Genomic DNA, 23,490 nt, shown 5'->3' on the forward strand with positions numbered 1-23,490 from the left:
CTGGAAAATCAATACATAGCACATTATAGGCAGGACTAGTTCTTAGATTTTGTAGGCCCTAAGCAACATCATACTCTGACTTAAATAAATATCTTACCCAGTTTAATGACTACTTGAATATTACTAGAAAATTGTAAATACCCTGGTTATACCTGGACATCTGGTTCTGCTATGCTTTTATCTGAATCTAGCTATTCATTTATAGCTGTGTTTCTTCACTTCTATAGAGAGCAATACGCAGTCACAATGATGACAAACATGAAATGTAGTGTACACCGTTTCAGCAGAAATCTTTAAGAATGAAATCACAAAGGGGGATTTGTGTGAGAAGTGACTTTAATTCCCTCATGAAGAATTTTGTCATGTCTACACATGCAAAATCTGAAGAAGAAAAAAGTAAAAGAAATAATTATATCCTTTAAATTTGGGGCAAGTTTCAAGTTAGACAGTTGCTAGACTGTATGATGGATGAGTCGACTCTCAGCTGCCTGCTCGTTCACAGAGTCGTTCACAGAGTCGTTCACAGAGTCGTTCACAGAGTCGTTCACAGAGTCGTTCACAGAGTCGTTCACAGAGTCGTTCACAGAGTCGTTCACAGAGTCGTTCACAGAGTCGTTCACAGAGTCGTTCACAGAGTCGTTCACAGACACCCAGTGATTTCTGCCCAATAAGCATGCAATAATAGAATATTGTACATTATAGGAAGAAAAGTGTAAATGTGCAATATACAATTTATGTCCATGTCAAAAAAGCAGATTACAAACTGTAACCTCAATGATTTAGACGTTTCATTTACTGAAGATAAAACTAAGGACAAAACAAAGAACAAGACGGAAGTGACGACATTGGCTGCATTAAACCCCAGTGGAAGAAACTCAAATTCTGCTGACGTTTATGGGTCTCAGACTTCAGCTAGTCAAAGACTGCAAAGCTTTTGCAGCCAAGTATTATACGGATTATTTTGATTTATCCAGTCATAATTAATAGTGGTAATTAGATTTATTCTTTTTTGGCTTCCGTACTTTTATTATTAAACGTTGGGATGCAACCGGAAGTCAACACTGTTATGGTGCTAGTTCCACAGTGATGGCGCAGCGACACGGAAGTTTTGCTAGCTGGGATAAATATGATGGAAATGTTACGTTTAAGAAAGTTTAATTCTTTAACAGAACTTATCAGTTAAATCTAGGGTTTGTCTGCTGAGACGAACGTGTTTTCTGCCACCGTTTTGTTGCAGAGTAACGGTTTATGTCACTCAGCTAGGATTAGCTAGAACACTAGCTTACTTTATGTTCACTTCGCTAGAACACTAGCCTACTTGCTGTAAGTAACACAGAGCTGCGGAGGTCGGTGACTGGCTGCAACTTGCAGCTGGTGCCCAAAGTTTTATCTCAAGCGAAATGTCTAAAGCCAGTCGAAAACGCTCGAAAGCCAGAAGAGCCGCAAAAGCTGCAGCAAAAGCAGCTGAATTCGGAATGGCACCGGGACCAAGGCCTCCGCCTCCCGATGGATTTTGTGGTGGTGGTCCGCCACATCCAGTGCCTCTCCTCGGACCGATGATGACTGGAGATCGCTTTCATACGAGCCCACCAGACTTTGGACCGCCAATGATGGAGGATAGACCGTTTAGAAATGAGCCCCCCGAGTTTGTCCCCAGAGACCGGTTTGTGCATAGACCAGGGTTCCACCCGCAGGAGCTTGACATTCACCAACGTTTCCGCCATCCAGATTTGGTGGATGGACCACGAGGTTTTCACCCAGAGCCATATGGAGACCGACCACTAGAGTTTGAGGGTGGACCTTCGGGTTTCGTGCCACCAGAATTTAGAGATGGACCACGTGGCTTTGTCCCTCCTGAGTTTAGGGATGGACCAAATGACTTTGTCCCTCCAGAGTTTAGGGATGGACCACAAGGGTTTGTCCCTCCTGAGTTTAGGGATAGACAACCAGGCTTTGTCCCTCCTGAGTTTAGGGATGGACCACAAGGGTTTGTCCCTCCTGAGTTTAGGGATGAACCACAAGGATTTGTCCCTCCTGAGTTTAGGGAAAGACAACCAGGCTTTGTCCCTCCTGAGTTTAGAGATAGACCACAAGGCTTTGTCCCACCAGAGACAATGGATGGACAACATGGGTTTGACCCTCCCGAATTTAGGGGTGGACAACAAGGGTTTGACCCTCCTGAATTTAGGGGTGGACAACAAGGGTTTGATCTTCCTGAATTTAGGGGTGGACAACAAGGGTTTGATCTTCCTGAATTTAGGGGTGGACCACCAAGATTTGCCCCAGTGGCAGGAATCCAGCCATCACAGTTTGTGGATGGACCAGGTTATCCAGCGAAAATCCCTGATCATGGACCACAAGATCTTCATGTATGTGTATATATAATCTCATTTTATATATAGAATCATTTAAATATAACAATATACAATTGGTTAAAAATGTCACTTGGTGTAGTGTTAACATAATATCTATCATTTCTTTTTTCTTTCTTTCTTAGTTCCTTTCTTACTTTTCTGGGTTGTGATTATAATATGAGGACTATTATTAGTGACAAGTTATGAGACTTTGAACTGCTCTTATATTGTTGCATTCTTTTTTGCTTGCTTTTTATTTTCAAGAACACTGCGTCCTCTGTTGCTTCCTGCCCACCTCTCACAACTCCTGAGGCAACTCAATCCAGCACTTCAGTCAATAATGAAAATAGTAAAAGTTCCACTACAACAACAACAAAGAAAGAAATGCCCGTTGTCAAGAGCTTGCTTGGTTCAGTCAAGTAAGAACATTTTTATTCAGTTTTAAAGCAATGTTGGCGAGGTCACTGTTTTAAATGATCTCAAACTATACTATTTTTCAGACCTCCACCTGGGCGATCACTGGGAGTCATCACATTTATTGCTGTAGGTTCCTACACACATGCTTTTTTTTTGTTGTTTTTTTTTTAAGAATAAAGATAATTGAATTCAGATTCGAGCTAACAATAAAATTGAGTTGCCATTTAAAAACCTAATTTAGAAATAATACAATAAATAATCTTTAAATTGTGTTATGTAAAAATTGTCTGTATATGTATGGCCATACCTTGAAATTGATACAGTGGTCTGTATAGTGTTGGAGGATTCAGGCATATATATGTGTGACGTGGTGGCAAAACTTTTTTTTTTTACATTCCATAAATAAGAGCAAAGCATGAAGGTTGAATTACTAGAGCAACAGGACAGCTATGCTTACAATGTTGCAATCCATACAACATAGAGACATATCAAGAAAAAGGACAAATGGAAGCAATCTTTCACTAGGCAATTTTTTTGCTGGAAGACTTTGAGTCTTTGATTCATTGGGAGGAGGCCTTACTTTGACAGACACCACCTACCGAAATATTGTTGCAGACCAAGTACATGTCTTTTTGGCAGTGGTTGTCCCTGTTGGCTGTAGTTCTTTTCAGCAAGATGATGTTCCCTGCCCTAGTACAAAAATTACTTATGAGGGGTTTAAAGGACAAAAAAAAGTTGAACGTGTTTGCATGCACTGGAGAAATACAACAAATGAATGGTTAGGCATGTTGTTGAACTGAAAACCACAACCAAAGTTTTTTCTTGGCACCGGTCAAGAGGTATAGCCGCTTCTTACCAAACCACTTCTAGGTCTAGGTCTGAGTTCTACTGCTCTGGAAGTATGGTTGTTCTTGGGTGTGTACCTTTGTACAGGACCAGCAGATCAGTTGCCCTTAGTGGGGGGCATTCAATAACTCAACTGTGGACATTCTGCAAGGAGCAAGGTGGCTAGACTATTTTGTGAGTGGACTAACCAGCTGAAAGGACAGCGGCTCCACATGGGGATACCTCATTTTGCATTAACCACTTTTTTGGAGGCCTTGCATTTCAAAAAAAGGCTGTTCGACAGTGATGGAACTCCGCTTTGTATACCTGCGATATTGAACCACTCATTGGATGTATTGGATGCCATGTTTTCCTCCATTAAGTATCCCTTTGAGGGCCAATCATTGATCTGAGGGAATGACAGATGTTTTGGAACATGTATCTGGATTGTGGTGACATAAAGGTGCCAAGGAACTGATCTGTTTGGCTAATAATTTGTGTTACAATAATTAGACATGTATTTTGTGCTTACTGTTTACAGTTTCCTTTTTGTCATTTTGAAATTTAGAACAGCTACGGATTCATCGAACGCGAGGATCTGAAAAAATATTCTTTCTCATTTGATGCTTTTTTTGGCAAACGGAACCATTTGGTACCTGGGGTTAAAGTGCATTTCACAGCAGTAAAAGAATTGGTGAGTGATTTAAAATGTAATGCTGTTATGTGATTTGATGTTATCTTCTAAGCTCTGTTGTGTTTGTAGGGAAAAGAATGTGCTACTGATGTGAAGATTGCACCACAAGGGACAGAAGAGATTGAACCCACAGTGTATGAAGGCATTGTCACTACAGTGCTGCCGGATGTGAGTAGAAAACTTCTTACATTAACTTCACTCAGCAAGGTTGTAGTTTAATAACAAACGTGAAACCATGCATACTTAGGCTACCAATAATGAAGTGCAATGAATATTACTTTGTATCTTGGCATGCTTGGCCCTGGGCTAACTGAGATATGTGCTGACCTTGATTATGACCTTGTCTCTGACGGTATCCTTTGTTTTGGGCTAGACATTATGTCTAATCTAACATGCGCCAAGCCCAGACAAGCTATAACAGTCAAATCAAATCTTGTCACGTCATCAGTAATGCATTAACCACCGTGCCAGTTTCTTGTCAATTTTGCTTATAGACAACACTAAATCCTACACCTTTCTTTTGTATAAATTCTCCCTGTTGGTCTCAGTAAACTTTGAACAGTTTTGCTATTGAATCATCGATGCCGTAGGGTTCTGTTGGCATTCTTTTCCCTAAATTCAGCTCAGATGTTGTGGCAGCAGAACAACTTAGACAACTTCTTAGAGTAAACTTGAAAAATCTCTCTCTCTCTCTCTCTCTCTCTCTCTCTCTCTCTCTCTCTCTATATATATATATATATATATATATATATATATATATATATATATATATATATACACACACACACACACACACAGTTAGGCCCAGAAATATTTGGACATAACTATTGTTATTTTAGCTGCCTGACACAACACAGCATCTAAAATTAAAATGGGCTTAAAGTGCAGACTCTCTGTTGTAATCTGAGGATATTTACACGGATAAAGAGTTTAGAAACATTACAGCTCCTTAATATGTAGTTGCCTCTTTTCAAGGGACCAAATGTAATTTTCACAATTGCCTCAAAAGCTATTGCATGGGCCGTTCCCTCGTTAATCCATCATCAATTGAGCAGACATGTTCTGGAATTGATGCTCTTGCTGTGAATCCCAACATTTGGTCAAAAGAGCTCTCAATGGAAGTGAAAAACACCATCATTCGGATGAAAAAGCAGACGAAATCCATCAGAGAAATAGCAGAAATGTTCGGAGTGGCCAAATCAACAGGTTCTCATTCAGAGAAAACAAAAGGGCGCACTGGCAAGCTCGGGGACTTAAGACCCGGATGTACACAGAAAACAACAGTGGAGGATGATCGCAGGATCCTTTCCATGGTGAAGAAAATCCTCTTCACAACATCCACCGAAGTGAAGAACACTCTGAACGAAGTATCAGTAGATACCAGAGGTCTACCAGAAAGAGAAGAATTCATGAGGGCAAACACAGAGGCTTCACCACAAGGTGCAAACCATTAATCAGCCTCAAGAATAGAAGGGCCAGATTAGACTTTGCCTAAAAACATCTTAAAGAAGCTGGCCCAGTACTGGAACAGCATTCTTTGGGCAGATAAAATCTAAAATCATCCTGTACCTGAATGATGGGGGGGGAAAGAAAGTATGGAAAAGGCTTGGAACAGCTCATGATCCAAAGCACACCACGTCCTCTGTAAAACATGGTGGATGTGGTGTGATTGCATGAGCATGTATGGCTTTAAATGGCACTGGGTCACTAGTGTTTGTTGATATGACAGAAGCAGCCAAATAAATTCTAAATTGTATAGCGATACACTTTCTGCTCAGATTCTGCCAAACGCTGCAAAGTTGTTTGGACGGCGCTTCTTGGTACAGCTCGGACAATGTTCCAAAACATACTGCAAAAGCATCCCAGGAGTTTTTTAAGGCAAAGAAGTGGAATATTCTGCAATATTCATCAAGTCAATCAACCCAAGTAGATCTCAACCCAATTGAGCATGCATTTAATTACAAGACAAAACTTGAAAGAGAAAGACTCACTAACAAGCAACAACTGAAGACCGCTGCAATAAAGGTCTGATGAAGCATCTCTAAGGAGGAAACCCATCATTTGGTGATGTCCATGGGTTCAAGAGTTCAGGCAGTCACTGCTCCAAAGGATTCTCAACAAAGAATTAATTTATTTGCGGTAATGTTAATTTGTCCAATTACTTTGGAACCCCTGAAATGAGAACTTTGTATTAAAATGGTTGCAATTCCTAAATGTTTCATAGGACATTTGTTCAACTCCTAATTAAAGCTGAATGTCTGCCCTTCAGTTGTATCTTAGTTTGTTTGTTTTTTTTTCATTTCAAATCCAATGTGGTGGCATGAAGATTGTGTGACTGTAGGTGTGTGTGTGTGTGTGTGTTTGTGTGTGTGTGTGTGTACGTGTATGTATTGGAGTGTGTGTGTATATAAAAAAATAGAATATAATGAAAAAGTTTCTTTTTGCAAGTACATGTAAGCTAAAATGTTTTTGTTTGTTTTTTTTATCCTAATAACTGTGGCCCACAGCTCAAATCGTTTACAAAGCTGATCTCAAAACATCAGAATATTTCGTTTCCATTTTGAGAAAATAATTTTTTATGCAGTATAAATACCATGACACCCAGTCAGGTTTAGTACACAATACCATGCTCATCATCACAGGGAAGCCTGCTGACTTGACAGTTGTCCAGAAGACACTTGACACCCTGCATAAGGATTCTAAGCCACGGAAGATCATTGCTGAAAGGGCTGGCTGTTCAGAGAGTTCTGTATCAAGGCATATTCGTGGGCAACGTATGGCAGGAAAAGGTGCACACGCAACAGGGATGACCATGGCTTTGAGAAGTTTGTCAAACAAAGCCGATTCAAGAACATGGGGAGCTTTACAAGGAGTGGACTGAGGCTGGAGTCAGTGCATCGAGAGCCACCACACACAGACATGTCCAGGAAATGGGCTGCAAGTGTTACATTCCTGGTGTCAGTCCACCCCTTAACCCAGGGGTCGGCAACCTTAAACACTCAAAGAGCCATTTGGACCCGTTTCCCACAGAAAAATTACCACAGGGAGCCACAAAATTCTTTTGACATCTAAATTGAAGATAACACTGCATATATCGTTTTTTAACCTTTATGGAAAGTATAGAAAAAACTGTGGTGTGTTGCATTTATGAAATCAATTAACTGCTACCGAGTAAACGCAATTTTATTTCTGCAGGCAAACAAAAATATTTTTAACAGTTTGAACTCACCTTAAGAAAAAAGACGCTGGGTTGAAGGTTACTTTCAAATAAAATGTTCAATGTCTAATTGAGTCCTTCGTATTCATGACCAGGGCTCTCAAGTTTTGAAGACAGGCCAGCATGACATCTCCAACCCCTCGCTTTTTTTCATTGGATGTTGCGTTAAAACTTTCGAAGATAGTGCTATTTTCTGATTGGCTATTGTGTAGCCTCTTTTTTGATTGGCTGATAAGTGTCCGGCTCGACTAAGAACTGAGACGCGCATGATTCCTGCCCGGTTCCACAGAGACAGCAGTGCGGACTGATACATTTTGGGCGCTGCGGCTTATTAAATATATGATAGTTTTTCTGCGTGAGAATATGATGTGTGGCGGGAGAGTGTGAGAAAAGACTGAAATGCGTGAATGTCACTCTTTATGCGTGTCACTTGACAGCCATGCATGACATCAAAAATTTAATTTGCCGGCTGCAGCAAACCAAAAATGCGCCTGCTTCTGTGTGTCAGATTTCGCAAGTCGGCAATTATGACGCAGAAAGTATTCAGACCCTTTCACTATTTCAAATTTTGAGACACTTAATACTGACTGACAACAGCAGATATTTGGGAGCATCCCAATGCACACACATTGTTTCAAGGCCTGATACTCAATGACATGGGAAATATTCTTGTGTGAGAGCAAAAGAGGGGCATGGAGAACTGAGTGGTGCCTCGTACGCAATAAAATTTCCCTCTGCCAGTTGGATTGCCTTGTCAAGCTAAACCAAACTGTCACTGGAATTCAGGCGATAAACTGCTGTAGCAACACATGATTGACTACGTCCTCTTTGCCATGCTCTTCTCTTAGTTGCCACTTTTGACAGGTGTCTTGGTGCTGTTGTTCAAATGCAAATAGACAGCCAAGCTTACTGATGAGTTTCAGATGTGCAGCCTTGCAAACTTGTTGCAAAACAGCTCACGTTAGGTTCGGCTACTCCAGCATGTTCATGACTAGATCTATTAGATGCTCACCAGCCCCATGCTTCTGCAGCATGCTTGAAGAACTTGACGAATAGCTCTGGGTTGTCCTGTGGTCTCATGTTTGGAAGCGTGATGTGAGGTATGGCTGCAGGAGCTGTTGGGGTTGTGTCTGGGAATGAGGAAGTGGGAGGCAGGTGTGGGGAAAACTCAAAGATGTGTTGGTGTGTGTGTGTGTTATTGCACAGTTAGATTTACTTACACTGTCAGTATTTGAAGTGTTTAAAGTCTTCTGTTTTCCAGACTTATGTGTTGGAAGCGCATCCAGGCCGCATCAGAACCATTCTTAAGACTGAAACTGTAAAATTGCCTTTTGGAAAGATGGACTCAAAAGCCACCCTACTACTGTTTGACCGGGTGAAATTTCAGCTGCTCACAAATATTATTACAAAGGTGCGCAGAGCAACGAATGTCACACCACAAATGCCAGAAACCTTTCAGCTCACCAAGGAGATGAGGGAAAAGGTAAGAAAAGGCTCTAACCGGAAAACATTTACAATTATATGAGCTGTTAAGTTCTTACTTTTCACTGAATTAAAACAAATTGTTTGCCCTGAACATCTGGCATTTCAATTTTCTTAATTAACAGGGAATTATAACGAACATCAATAATGATACCTGTACTATCGTGTCAAAGAAACATGAAAACCTCACTGCTTCTCTCAGTGAGTATCTGTCAGATGAACAGTTAAAAGTCATGGATGAGGTGGACTTCACACTTGTAACTGTAAGTGAGAGGAACTCTTTTATTTTTTTTAATTATATATATATATATATATATATATATATATATATATATATATATATATATTACGGTCTTAATTTGTAATTTATGGCTTATGAAGGTGAAAGAAAAATTGAAGGCCATCAGGTTGAAGAAACTTCCCGAGGGCTCGGTGGAGTTTAAAGACAAACTTACCGATACCTCTGCATGCAAATCAATGGCAAGTACTTTTTTAACATGGTGTTTAACTGCTTACAAACAGTATTTGTTTTTATGATGTAGTAACATAGTCTTTACTTGTTTTAAACTGCAAACTATTTTTGTTATTGTTAATTATTTTGTTTTTGCAATACTGTTTTTGTGCAGTGGAAACCAGTAATCTCTAAGGAAGAAACTGTTGAAGACATAAGCAGTGAGAAATATGAAGGAACGGTTTCCAAAACCATCCCCAAAGGTTCTAAAATGGAGGTGATGTGCTAACAATTTTGGATGTAGTTCCTGGTTATTTGGTGAAATTTCTTTTTGAGTTTTGAGCAACGCATTTAAATATAATTCACATCCTACGTACTGTTGGAGAAATTCAACATATATATACTTCAGTGAGTGAAATTTAACTGAGCTTGTGTTCTATCAGATTCTGGAGGACTTACCTGCTAAATATTTCTGTACTGATTTAATATAAACTGTGAATGTAAATTGCAATTTTCTCTTCATCTCAGAGATGCTTTATAAATAACTATAGCCCTAATGCCATGTGACCTTGTGTCACATTATCCAGGTGGAGGAACTATCTTTCATGATTATGAAAGTAATCTGGTCACTGTTCATGCAGATATGCTTTATCCTTAACTGGTTTTTCTATAGGAATCTCAAATGTGTAGTGCGACTTGTATCTTAACAGCAAATTCACTGACCCCATGATATTAAATTTCTGTTTACGGCATTGGCAGATGCTCCTTATCCAGGGCAACTTGCATTTTTCTCATATATACAACTGAGCAGTTGAGGCCTTGCTCAGAGCCCCAGTGCTGGCACAATGGTGTTTCTGAGATTTGAACTCGGGACCTTTTCAATTCAGTTCAATTCAAGTTTATTTGTATAGCGCTTTTTACAATGGACATTGTCTCAAAGCAGCTTTACAGAACATAAACATAGAACAGAAGGTAAACATAAGGAGAAATATAAAGAATTAATATAATAAACATTCAAGATATATATAGTTCACAGTGTGTATGTATGTATGTATGTATGGTGACCTTATGATCAGTAATACACTGCTTTAACCACTGACTCATTCATCCACTGGTGTCACTGGTTTTGTATAAAAATGGACCATGTCCATTGAACTCCATTGAACTACCTTTTGCTCTGATGTACCATTTGTAAGATACTTTTGTTTTGTTTTGGGCAGACGGGGCAGCAGCTGCCACAGGGACTTGTGATCACCACTGAGGCTGGTGCACAGAAAAGTTTACCATTTGGTTCAGGTGATGTAGTCACACAGGCCACAATGATGGTTGGTGACAAGGTCCAGTTCAACATTGCCACCAAACAGGAGACCAAGGAGGAGCGTGCCATCAACATTGTGATTCAGCCAGAAACCTTCCAGCAAGAATCCACAGAGCAACGCAAGATAGTGAGTCACTTTCGTTTGTAGGTATTTAGGTATTGGAGCCTCTTCCAAATGTTCCAAATAGAACCATATTTTCTTGTCAAGGAATTTTACATTTATGTATTATTTGTATTTTCTCAGAATTTCCAGGACCTTCGACTTACTTAGGACCATTTTCAGTGTTGTCGACTTAACTGCAAATTCTGTGCCAGTATTTATCTGGGGAAAGTTATTCATATTCAGAGATTCGAATATTGTCAGACATGCTTTTTCAGTAACATCTGGACCTCTTGGTTTTAGCCAAACACACCCACACCCTGAAAAAATGTCTTTCAACAGTTAATTTTGCATACATTTCTGAAACTAAATTTAAAACTAGATTAAACTAAAACACTAAAATACTGTTACAATTGACCTGTGTTGCTGAATAGGGTTATGTCTGGAAAATGTTTTTCTGAAAGTACATCCTTACTGCAGATCAGTAAATCCAGCGATAATTAATGCTGAGAAAGTATAATTCACTTTATATTCACTTTATATGTAGCTTTTGTCCTGTTCCGATAATTAAATGCGTAATTTTGTGTTCATATTATCCCCTGATCATATATCAGGTTAATAACAAATATCTCCATGCCATTCTTCTGAGTGCTGGCTTTTCTTCTTTGTGGTTAACTAAAAAAAATTTCTTAGCTCAGAATGGTAAGAAAACTTCTAGTATGATTATTAATTAACATTGCAGGCTTGATGCAAAGACGTATATCTGCTTCTGCTCTGTAGGAGGAATGTATTGCTTTTATTCTTCTTTTTTCTTGTTATTGGGATGCTGGACATTCAGGGCTTTCTGTTTGTTTAACAAAAATTAACAGTCAGCTGCCTAATGATGTCACACAAGCAGCAGGTTGGAGGGATTTGGTGTCTGGCTTAACATGGCAGAGGAAGCCTCCTTTAGCCTCAACTGTCTAGACCTAATGATGGAGTGAAAATTGATGACTATTAAATTAAAAGACATTTGGATAATCATGATTTTTTTTTTCTTTCTTCAGGGCATTGTTGTAAAATTGAATGATAATTCTGGGTTTATCAAGGCTCCTCTGGACCCACAACTGTTTTTTGACCTGTCTGAGGTTATGGATGAAGCCAAGCTCATGTTGTCAGAGAAAGTTGAGTTTACACTCGCAATGGTAAGAGCTCTTTTTGAATACTGTAATATCTGATAGCAGATATTTTGCTCTTCCTATGCTGCTCATATATACCGAAGTATTTTAAACAGCCGATTCTAAAACATTATCTATATGATGACTTTTTAAAATAATGCCTGGTATTTTTTTACAGGGCGCTTCAGAAGGCAAACAAGCAATTAGAATCAGAAGGCTAACTGAGAGTGTCTTCACATCTGTACCAAAAATAGAAGAAAAGAAAGAAAAGGTGAAAATACTTTTTAAATGACTTTGTGTCTGTGCTGTGTGGTGGAATTAAGAATGAAATATTTTGTTTGACTATCTGCAGAAGAAAATGACAATCAAATTGCTGAAAGACCCAAACGAGCACATCAAGAACGACAACAAAACCACAGAGGATAAAGATTGTGATTCTCTGGCTGCAGAGTGAGTACATAAGTTGTAAACTATAGCTTTTTCTGATTGGATAAAAAAAAATCCTGAATTGTCAAAATATTGAATGCAGTTGATATTCAAGCTGCAACATCTAAAGAAATCCAGTGAACAGCAGTTATGTGGGTAGAGATGGCATATTAAGTGTGTTTAGAGAAAAGCATCTCAGTATACAGAGGAAACCAAATATTGAGGTTGTCTAATGCCAACAACCATGTCAGGTCACGGTCACTGAGATCAAATCCAGCTTTCCCCTTTATGATGTATGATGTAATCATTCACTGGAACTTTTGACCTCTAACTACATGTTTTTAATATTTGCACAGTCGCCACATGATAGGCCGATTGAATAATTGCACAAATGGACCAACATAAAGTGGCTGGTGAATATATGTGGCGATATATGAACACTTTGAAATAATTGTTAGGATGTCAATTCCATAAGAAATCCATACTGGTATATATTACTGGTACTAATATATTACAACTGGTATTTAGTTGAGGACACCTATTTACAATAAGCATTGTGAGAAGCTTGTGGAAGGCTAGCCCAAACAATTGATTTATGCGAATGATGAGCAATGTCACCAAATGTTAAGTGTTTGTAAACATTGGACTCCGTGAAAGTTTTATATAGTAAATTAGATACCCTAAGTGACGTATCATAGGAAAGGTATGGTAATGTGAAATGTTTGGAGTCAGTTTGAATGTCTTTGGTCTACATGCATATATTTCTTTCTCATGATAAACATGGGCTTAAATTTGTGTTAAATAAAAGCCTCTCTAAGAAACATAATGGCCATTTATTTTTGTTTTGTTTTTTTTGCTTTAGTAACCCAGCCAGGGAAAAGGTGGAGGTCTCAAATGCTTCAAAGCAGGACAATAAAGACAAACAGGAAAACATTAATAAGGGTAGCAGAGAGCGTAGTAAAAGCCGAGAAAGCAATAGCCGCAGCCGGGATAAGAGTAACGCCTACTATGGCAAGCACAGGAGCTCCAGTCGTGATAGAAGTTACCGAAATTACAGACGGAGCCGCAGTCGTAGTAGAGATCGATCGCGCAGATGCAGCCGCAGTAAAAGCAGGGAAAGGCTCAGTCGGAGTGGCAAAAAGAGAAGTCACAGCCCAGAATACACGGATGAGCATCGCAGAAGACGGATCGACAATAAAGAAAGCAGCAGCAAGAGGCGAAGCAAAAGCCCTGATGGCCAGAACAAGACGGCAAAACATGCAGCTATCTCACCATCAACTGAGGCTGTAAATAATGAAATAGAAAAGAAGAGGAAAGAGTTATTGGAGCTCAATGAGTTAATAGCACGTAAAAAAGCAATAATTGCGATGGAACAAACCACCAAAAGTCAGTTTAAAGAGACACTGGAAATGAATGATCAACATGGGATTGCAATGTTTGATTATCAGCACAAAACCTATGTAGACAACTCATGGACCCCTGACTTGAAGCCAGTTAGGTCCATTTTAAAGAAATACTCTGAATCTCTCAGCTGTCTACAACATCAGGTCTGGGTTTTTTTTTCTGTATTTATTTTTTTAAATGGTACCTTACACCATCTTATTGGTTGTTGTTTTTTTCCCCATAAAGAAAAGTGAAAGAATTGACAGTCCAGAAGAGCCAGTGGGATGCCCAGAAACCAAAATTTCCAGTGCATACATGTCGGTTGGCTCAGTCCCTGGATGGATTAAACAGAGTTCTAAACCTGAGACTGACGATCAGGAATTAGCAAGGAAAAAGAGACAGTTAGAGGAACTAAGTGAAAGCATTGCACGTAAAAGAGCCATTATAGCCATGGAACAAAAAGCTAAAGCCCTTAGCGATGGTTCTGAAATGAAAAAGAAATACGATTTTGTGTCACGTTCAGATGATCTGGACATAACAATGCCAATCAAGAACACCTGGCAACTTGATATAAAACCTGACCTTCAGCCAAAGAAGTCCATTTTGAAGAATCGGTCAGAATGTGTTACTGACCAGGCACAGGTTTGTCTTATTTCTCTCACGATCAGTTACAATTTATTTTTGTTGACATCTCTAACTATTGTACCTTTTTCTAGCCATTCTCACATTTCTAGGTGAAAATGTTGCCATCACCAAGTGTTCCTTGCTGTTCACCAAAATGTTTGCATTTTTTATAGTGCATATTATATACTATATTTTATAGTGTATATTCTATATTTTTCATTAATGTATTTGCTATTAGGATTTTCATATACACAGATGGATAGATGTTACAATGACAGGAAAGTAAAGATGGCAGAAAAGATCCAGTAGTGTTGCCTTTGCATGGAAATCACTTTGCCGTACTTTTTGTTTCCCATTAGTCCTGAGGAAGGAAAATGTCATTGACGTACATCAGTGGAGTATTTTTAATGTTCATTTGGAGAATGCTGAAGGAAAAGACTTCAAATAATGATTTAACTTTTTTGTTTTGCAGAAGGATTTGACTTCAGGCGGTCAGTATGCTATTTTTTCAATGTCTAAACAACCTAACTCAGCTTTCCTCAGTCCCTCTGAGCCTTCAGATGCTTCATTTAAAAAACCCTGTAATCCACCTTCAGTGCTCTCGAATACTGATGATCTTTTCAAGAAGTTGATTGACACCTCTGCCAGTTCATGTAAAAGCAGTAACAACACAATGGGCCAGCAGTCCTTTCAGCCAAGTTCTAATTTATTTTATGACCAAAAAAGTAGCAGAGAGTCCAAAGACAAAAGTTATTCAACATCTCCTTGTCAGATACCACAGTTTTCTCATCAGGGTTGTGACCAGGCTTCCACAAGTGAGGCTTCTTCAACCGAGTCTTCAGCTACAAAACGACAGAGTAATCTTGCAACCCAGATGGAACGCTTTCTCGGTGCTTTAAATAAAGCAGATTCACATTTAGTCTCCTCATTGTTAAGAGATGCTAATGATTCTGGTCCACTGGAGAGTCAGAGGAACCCACAACAGCAGGCAAAAAGTAAAGTGTCCTGTGGTGGCGAATTGTATGATCCGTTCAAAGAAACGGACAGAAATGAAGACAACTATCCCTTAATAGGGAGCAGACAGAAAATAATCCCTATGTTGGGACGAATTGAAAGCACCCAAGACGATTTGTTGCCACATGAAAGAGCTGTGGTAGATGGCAGTGGCTTTTCCAAAATTGTTGGAATGAGATATGGCATTGAAACAAAGCCTGAGAATCCGTTCCTTTATGGAGAGTCAATACCTTCTACTAGCCAAAGCAGACTTTTAGAAGAACACGAAAAATTTTTGGAGGAGTGTGATCAATTTAAACAGTCCCAGGATCATTACATTGATGAGCCATATCATAATGACTCGAAATATGTAGAGGACAGAGAGAGATACAAACGACAAAAACCATCTGACAGGCGAAGAGTAGAAGGTGGACTTGGCCCAGTGCAACGCACATCAAAGGATGCCCACAAAGATGCGGACCAAAGAGCAAGCCACTATAAAATAATTCAGGATCTTCTGCAAACTGTTGGTCTTGATTTAGACACGACAGATATTAGCAATTTAGCTGATAGGACAAATGAGCGCTTGTATGGTAAGAAAGTCAAACCTCAGAGCTCTCACTCTTCTGATCACAAAGACGAACGATCAGCACGTAGGTATGAACGAAGAGATAGTAGTCATTCCACTGATTCTGAGGGTGTCAGGTCTGTATCCCCTGCTAAAAGCTCTAATCGTGAGGTCTACATGAGCTATTCGGACACACTTAAGCATCGTCACGATGAAGTCGCAGCCGGGAAGCCGGACCTATTTAGCCTTAAAAGGACTATTAGGAATAGTCCAGAAGCCAAACAAACGACACCAGACCCATATAATATTGCACCACCGGAAGTTTCACATGAAGCAGTCTCAGAAGCTCAGCCTGTTGGTTTGCAGTATACTCAAATATTCAGTGAATACTCCTCGGTTTCACACCATGTTACAATCAAGCAAGATTCCCAGCAGTGTAGTTATGCTGTAGATGGAAAACAAAATCCCTATGGGTCAGTTTCTGTAAATCCTCTGCATTATGCTTCTGGCTATCCGACACTACCCTCTCAATTACCCCCTGGCTATGGGGCTTATGCATCATCTGCCGGGCCTTTACCAATGATGCCACCAAGCCCTGCCCTGTTCTATCCACCTCTCTCTACTTTTACCCCCCCAGTTCCTCCTCCACCTGCTCTTTATCCACCCACTTCAGGCCAGTTTAGCTATGCCATGCTGCCTGCCAGCTCTGGATATGTCACCCAGCAAGCTAAACCAAGGCCTGCTCCACAGAGCAGGTGTCTCAAAACAATAAAAACAGTGCAAACTCAGAATTCTGTTAGTGTAAAGCTTTCTGCTGCCAAGGAAATTCCTACTGTCATTAGCATACAGACACAAAAGGAGCCTAATAATGAAGGTGAAACTAAATCCCAAAAAGTACCCATGATGGAAGATGACATCAAAGCTAAACAGAAAAAAAGGGTATGTTATCTTTCTTCTCACCCCCACATAGTGGGTGGGGTGAAGTGGTTTCTTGTTTGTATACTTGTACCTACTTGTAACCGAACATTCGGTTAAGGAGAGAGTTTTTGTTGTGAAATTATTTCATGTAATGCTTGCATTCACTGTTGGGCTCTTGAAATCCTTTAACACTTTTGTTTGGAGCAGCTGGAGCAGTTTAATCAGAGAATGAGACTGAAGAAGGAACAGCAGATGGAAGCGCAGCGAACACGAGGACTAAACCAGAAATCAGCACCAGGTATCAGAGTAGTATTTGACATATATAGCTATGAGGCATATTCAACAATAACCCCACTACTAAACCATGGCCAGAAAATGAAATGCAGTCATGAGAATAGTATTAGCTATATGTTAAACACAGGGCCAGTTGGGCCTCCGCTAAGAAAGGTTTGCGTGCTTTAGAGTGAAGGTATTGCAATTGAAAAGAACGATCAAGACCGTAAGGATTTGGCTAGGGCGGTTACCTTCACTGGGCATCAGGCAGTATTGAGTATTCAGTAGAATTGTTAAAGGGAGGTAAACTAGCGATGAAGATCTAAGCAAGGAGATAGACAATGTAAGAGTAGTAGGGGAAGGGCCATCCATTATCCATTTGATGCTTTTGCTAAGGAGATGTCTCAAGTGATTGAATGTTGGCAAGATTTGTATAGATAGTTTGAGTGTAAACCAGCAGATAAACAGATCAGATTTTGGATTTACTCATACAGGGTCAAGGTCACAGCAAAGTCAATTGTCAGAAGCAGTTCAATAGTTTTAATAGCATCCTTTCTGTTTAAAGTACAAGATTTAAGAGCATTTGAGAGGTAGTACCAAGTATAAACTGGCTACGCAACCTTGTGTGCAACAATTGCTTTGCTAACCTGATACTTCTCTACATACAGTGCACTGTTAATTACTGAATATGCTTTTGTAACTATGGTTCTGCCCAATATGAGGCTCTTCAATCCCCTTCAGCTTTTGCACACTATTGTGCTAGAGATTTAATTTAAAATGGACATAAGCACATAAAACAACTCGATGACAATGCAAAAATATCTTTGTACATTTATTAAAAAATCAAAAACTGTCAGTAAAACTTAGATTATAATACTTTATTCTGTACTTTGTAGAACATCCACCTTGTTCTCCATTGTTCAGCAGTTGCAATGTTGAAACGAGGAACCTTGTATGCGTAGGTATGTGCGTTTCTAAATCCTCTAATCATGAATTTGCCACAAGGGGACTAATGTTCAACAAAAGTTATAGAGAACTAGAGAGCAATACCTGAACTCAATCTGGAGTGCCTTAAACTATTATCTGAATATTTATCTATATATACCCGAACTCAATCTGGAGTGATATCTTCAATTGGGGAGGAAAATATAGTTTTTGATTTTTAATACAGGTACAAGAATTTCTAAAAGCATGTATTTACTTTGTAATTAACGTATTATTGTGTGTAAATTAATGTTCAGAATTTGTCTGCCTCTCTATCTATCTGCCTCTCTCTCTCTCTCTCTCTCTCTCTCTCTATCTGCCTCTCACTCTCTCTCTCTTTATCTTTCACACACACATTCTTACTCACTCTTTTATTCTAATCTAGATGGATGCTGGATTGATGGATAGATAGGTAAATGGTTAGGTTGATTGATCGATTGATTGATCTTTAGCTAAGTTAGCTGGAAAGTTTACCCAGCTCAAAGAAAAACCTGGGATAATACTTGCAGTTTATCGGCCACCGCACATGCGTGGCACGTGTCATGGTGGCCAGATAACCTGGAATTATCCTTGAAATTGAAGCCTACTGTGTGGTAGACGACATCACCTTGGTCTGAATGGATGACTCTTCCTACTTTAGGAGGGGCTGTTCCACCAGTGGTGCTTATGTTCAATTCACTTCTGTTCAAGTGTATTTGTGTAGCTTTACAGAACATAAGTATAATACAGCTAGTTCAAAATTATACATAGATTAATATAATACAAAAAGATCAAGATTAATATTAGATGTATTCAAATATGTTTGTATTTATAATCAAGCCTGAGGTGACTGTGGCAAAGAAAATCTCCCTTGAATGGAAGAGGAAGAAACCTTGGGAGGAACTAGACTCAAAATGGAACCTCATCCTCATTTGGGTGACACTGGAGGTTGTGATTATAAATATACAGTCAGACAATTGTGTAATGATGAAGAGGTTGTCCTTAAAGACCACTTTTAGTTGGCATCTCCTCTTAGAATGTCTGAACGCTTCATGAAGCAGAGTCCAACTGGAGCAGGTACATCTCTAGATGCCTCAGTATCCTCACAGGGTTGGCCTCATCTCAGTGAAGGTCCAAAATCTTCATGACACTGATCATAACTGGAGCTGGTACAATCTCTGGATGCCTCTGTATGGGTAGAAAAAGAGAAGCAGTAGAGAGGAATTGGTGTAGCTGCTGTTCATAATATTAGCACTAGATGATGTGCAGGTAATGTGCATTTGATCAGATTATGGGAAGTGTTATTTGTACATCTGACTAAAGAGAGAGATCTTTAGTCTAAATTTATTTTGGGGAAGTGTGTGTGAGCCCTGAACACTTGTCAGGAAGGCTATTCCAAAGTTTGGGAACTAACTGATGTCATGAGTTTTGTTATCCCAGAGAGCTGAAGGATTGTAGCATGCTAGAAGACTGGTTAGATACATGGGAGCTAAACTATTTAGACCCTTGAATGTAAGTAGCAGCAGTTTGTATTCAATTCTAAACTTAACAGGTAGCCAGTGTGGAGATGATAAACTTGAGGGTAAATGATCATATTTTCTCGAACTGGTAAGACCTCTGGCAGCTGCATATTGGACTAACTGTAGCCTATTTATTGAAGAGGCAGGACAACCACCGTCCAGTCTGGAGGTCCTGAATGCAAGAACTTTCTTCTCAGCATCAGATATGGGTGATATGATTATGTTGCTGTCTAATATAACACCCAGGTCTTTCACTGTTGAGCTAGTAGTAACAGTACATCCCTCTAAATGGAAGTTGAAGTTTGAGAGCTTCTGTGCACTGGTTTTTGTACTGAGAAGTAATATTTCTTTCTTATCAGAATTTAACAATCGAAAATTACAGGTCATCCAGTCTTTTTTATCTTTAATGTACTCGTTAACTTAGATATTTTAGAGGTTTCATCTGGTTTTGAAGAAATATATAATTGGTTATCAAAACCTGTAACATTTAAGTTTATAGAAAGTTAATCAACACATTCTGCTGGAGACAGCTTTAGGTTTTTAACTCATCCTGATACAAGTTACTAAGAAAGGAACCGAACAAACATCCTTCACTGTGCATCACTTTGTGTGAAATTTGCACACGTTCTTTACCCATTATTCTAAAATCTACTGGAATTTCCTACAGAAAGTAACATTATGTTGCTGCTGTAATACGCTGCATTTGTTTCAGAAGCCACAGTGGTCGTCTTCTGGTAGCGGCAATCTAGCCAGCTAACTGTGATGAGTGATGTTTTATTTACCTCCTCAAAAGCTAAGCTGATGAAACAACAGTAAATACTACTTTGAAACAACTCAATTTAAAAGAAATTCTGCTTTGTTTATTGTTCTATACCAGCTTTCTGAGTAGGAATTCCATGTCATAGAATATCTTAGAATTGCAGATTTTATAGTCCCCTAAATCCACTGAATGAGAACAGGAATTTATGGGCACACTTTGAGCACCATGACAAGTAAAGAGCAGGACTACCAGGAAGCACAAGCCCTGCCTTCAATGAGGAGGAAAAATGCTCAGAAATGTTCTATATCCTGTTTGGTGAGATTTTGCATTACTTTGAGCTTTTCAACTCTGAGGAGTGCTAGTGTGTTCTTGTCTCAGACATGCTTGTGATGGTTTCTTGGTGTGAACCCAGTTGCCCTTCACCTGTGTCACTGTGCCTGCCTGGAGATTATTGCAATAGTAGCTGACTTCAGACGGTTTCTTGATCCACATCTGTCTCTATGGTAAAGCAGTTAATTGTGATAGTAAAGATTAGTAAATCACTTCACATTTATTAAAAAATAATGAGCAGGGTTTTTTTTTATGGGTGCAAATACTGCAGGCTTTGTACTGCAACCTGAGATTCTAACTGGAAAAAAGCAGCTTTTGCAATATAGAATGCACAGTGACCGGGGCATTTTAATCTTAGTTAATAGGTTCATACTGATCCTGATAAAATCCAGCTCTGAAGCTTCAGGCTATGTTGTTAAGTGCTATTCGATTTAGCTATTACAGTCTGAATTACAACTATTGTGGGTTTTCAGTCAGGCAATTAGAAAATCTCAAAAATGTATTAATCACTTTAAAGAACAGCTCATGATATATTCACCCACATAGTGACTCGCAGCAACAAGGCAACCGGAGACCATTTATTTATTTTCAATGTGGGCTGATGACTTTCTGGTGACATGAGTGACAGCGACCGGATGTGGAAGTGTCCTGCGACACAACAAAGTTGAGAGAAGATTATGGAAATATGGAAAGAATTGTTGCAGCAACCACCAGTGGGTGTGAAGACAGTAGAACACACGAGGTCCATGGAAACGCAATGCTGCTTCTTCGCCTCGTATTTGATGCACACGTGCACTGCTAAAATTAATCATTTTCTACCTCTGGTAGGTTTTATTTTGGTGGCAAGAAAATTGATTTTCTCCACTGAAATGTTATTACTATAGCGACCAGTAGTAGGAATGGTGTTATAGGAAATAGTAGAAAAATTCACTGCATGTGTGAACAAAGCATCTGTCTGTGCTTTGGGCCAAAAAAGTCTAACTGATGTTTTAATAAAACTCATTATTGAAGGCAATAATGTGTTTATTAAATATGTGGTTATTTTATAAAGTCAGGAACACCAGTTCTTGTGTGTAAAAAGTTTACTGTAGAAACCTTTCGAAAAGCCCATTGTATATATGGGACTATCGCGCATATTTCTGTGAATGATCAACAACTCTTCTAAATATTATATAGGTTTAGATAGAGAACCCGCGGATCTTGTTCAAGTACATTGATGATGATGACCTATGCTTTTACATTTTTTTTTTAGGAAAAGTTGTCCGAACAGAAGTAAAGAATGTCTGGATATGTGGCCACTCCCTTGTGTTCTGGGCTGAGAAGAGGGCCACATCTCCTGAAATAGGTATGCAGCTTGGTATGGACCCCAATACTGTGCGCATATGGTGGAAGGGTGTGCAGGGCATGATATGGCAACAGCTTCTGCCCCAGCTACTCCAACTAAAGGACAACTGGCCCAAACCTGATGTGATTCTTATTCATCTGGGGGGAAATGATCTTGGCAAGATGACCCCAGAGACCTTTGTATTAGCAGTGAAGAATGACCTGGTTTCACTGAAGAGCATTTTTCCTGAATGCCACCTAGTTTGGTCAGACATCTTGCCCCGCAAATCCTGGAGACACTCAAATGACAGCACGGCAGTGAACAACATGCGGCAGGCGATCAATAAAACAATACGTGGTATTATGGCAGAGCTTGGGGGCTCCTCATTGACTCATGACAACATAATGCCAAAAGTGGACTCTGGCCTCTACAGACCAGATGGAGTTCACCTCTCTGGTAAAGGGATTGACACTTTTAACTTAAACATGCAAGACTTTCTTGAGAAGTGGGAAAGTGAGATAAGTGAGGCTGAGACTTCTGAAAGCTAAAATGACTTTTGAGGTTTTTCCATCCTTATCCTTCAGTATCTCTTGAACTCTATTGAGAATTCATTCTTGTATCTTTTTTAATGTTAGAGTTGGATTTCATCCAATGCTTATCATAATCTGTATGCATGTAATGTTTTATTAAATGTGTTAAATTCTGTTGTCTATTAATATTTACTAATTCCTGTAATTATATGTAGATTTAGTTTTTTATTGGTTGTTGAATGAGAACAAAAAAATAAAAGACAATACTTGACTCAAAAGTCTCTTTATTAAGTGCACCGAGTTCTTTCTTTTTTCTTTTTTTAAACCTTTTAAATAAGCTCATTGTGTCTGTCAAGAAACCTTCAGTCACATTTTTATGGGTTACAGCAATTGTTTGTGTATATGTGTGTGTATATATATATATAATTACACACACAGTTTTGCATGTTTGTTGTGTGTCATAAGTGTGAGACTTTTGTACAAAATTTCCTACCAATGTATTTATGTACATCTGTTCAAAATATGTGATGTGCGCTCTGCCTTCTATAGTAGACTTTCTAATAAAATTGTATCCATAAATGTAAATGTTGTATCCACAAATGAGCAAATGGCACCAGTTTGCTGTCCATACAGTGGCAGTCTTTCTTTTCTCCAGGTGTTAAGGGAACTCCCTAACTTGCTGTGTCTTGGGGACAGGCTTGGTACTAATTTATACTCGGATCACCTGCTGGACCGCACGTCCCCATGGACCTGACACACGAGGAAACAGTTATTTGGAATAAACAGTGAAGCAAGCTCATTTTTGTATGTAGATACAATAACAAGCTGTGGGATTTAAAATTTTCGAATTGTATAAGCATAAC

General features: G+C 39.2%; 1 protein-coding gene across 6 annotated transcripts; it reads left to right on the top strand.

The window, feature by feature from the left end:
* Nucleotides 1–887: 887 nt before the first annotated feature.
* Nucleotides 888–22,898, top strand: si:dkeyp-121d4.3. 6 transcript variants are annotated; one of them, XM_047812450.1, is made up of 20 exons: nucleotides 890–2,220; nucleotides 2,257–2,369; nucleotides 2,619–2,773; nucleotides 2,855–2,897; nucleotides 4,165–4,290; nucleotides 4,360–4,458; nucleotides 8,769–8,990; nucleotides 9,115–9,252; nucleotides 9,371–9,469; nucleotides 9,616–9,717; nucleotides 10,661–10,885; nucleotides 11,905–12,042; nucleotides 12,194–12,286; nucleotides 12,368–12,465; nucleotides 13,304–13,988; nucleotides 14,071–14,466; nucleotides 14,921–16,948; nucleotides 17,135–17,225; nucleotides 18,097–18,162; nucleotides 22,026–22,898. In XM_047812450.1, exons 1-20 carry the CDS (start codon nucleotides 1,401–1,403, stop codon nucleotides 22,643–22,645), a joined length of 6,357 nt encoding a protein of 2,118 aa, XP_047668406.1. In that variant the 5' UTR covers nucleotides 890–1,400; the 3' UTR covers nucleotides 22,646–22,898. The 6 variants fall into 6 exon arrangements, with proteins under 6 accessions (XP_027005993.2, XP_047668406.1, XP_047668405.1 ...); XM_047812449.1 differs by having other exon boundaries at nucleotides 891–2,190; nucleotides 2,227–2,369; XM_027150192.2 differs by lacking the exon at nucleotides 22,026–22,898 and adding an exon at nucleotides 18,570–19,293 and having other exon boundaries at nucleotides 888–2,369.
* The last annotated feature ends 592 nt before the right edge of the window (nucleotides 22,899–23,490 follow it).

The sequence above is a fragment of the Tachysurus fulvidraco genome, chromosome 4, assembly GCF_022655615.1.
Source record: "Tachysurus fulvidraco isolate hzauxx_2018 chromosome 4, HZAU_PFXX_2.0, whole genome shotgun sequence".
In the NCBI taxonomy this organism is placed as follows: Eukaryota; Metazoa; Chordata; class Actinopteri; order Siluriformes; family Bagridae; genus Tachysurus; species Tachysurus fulvidraco.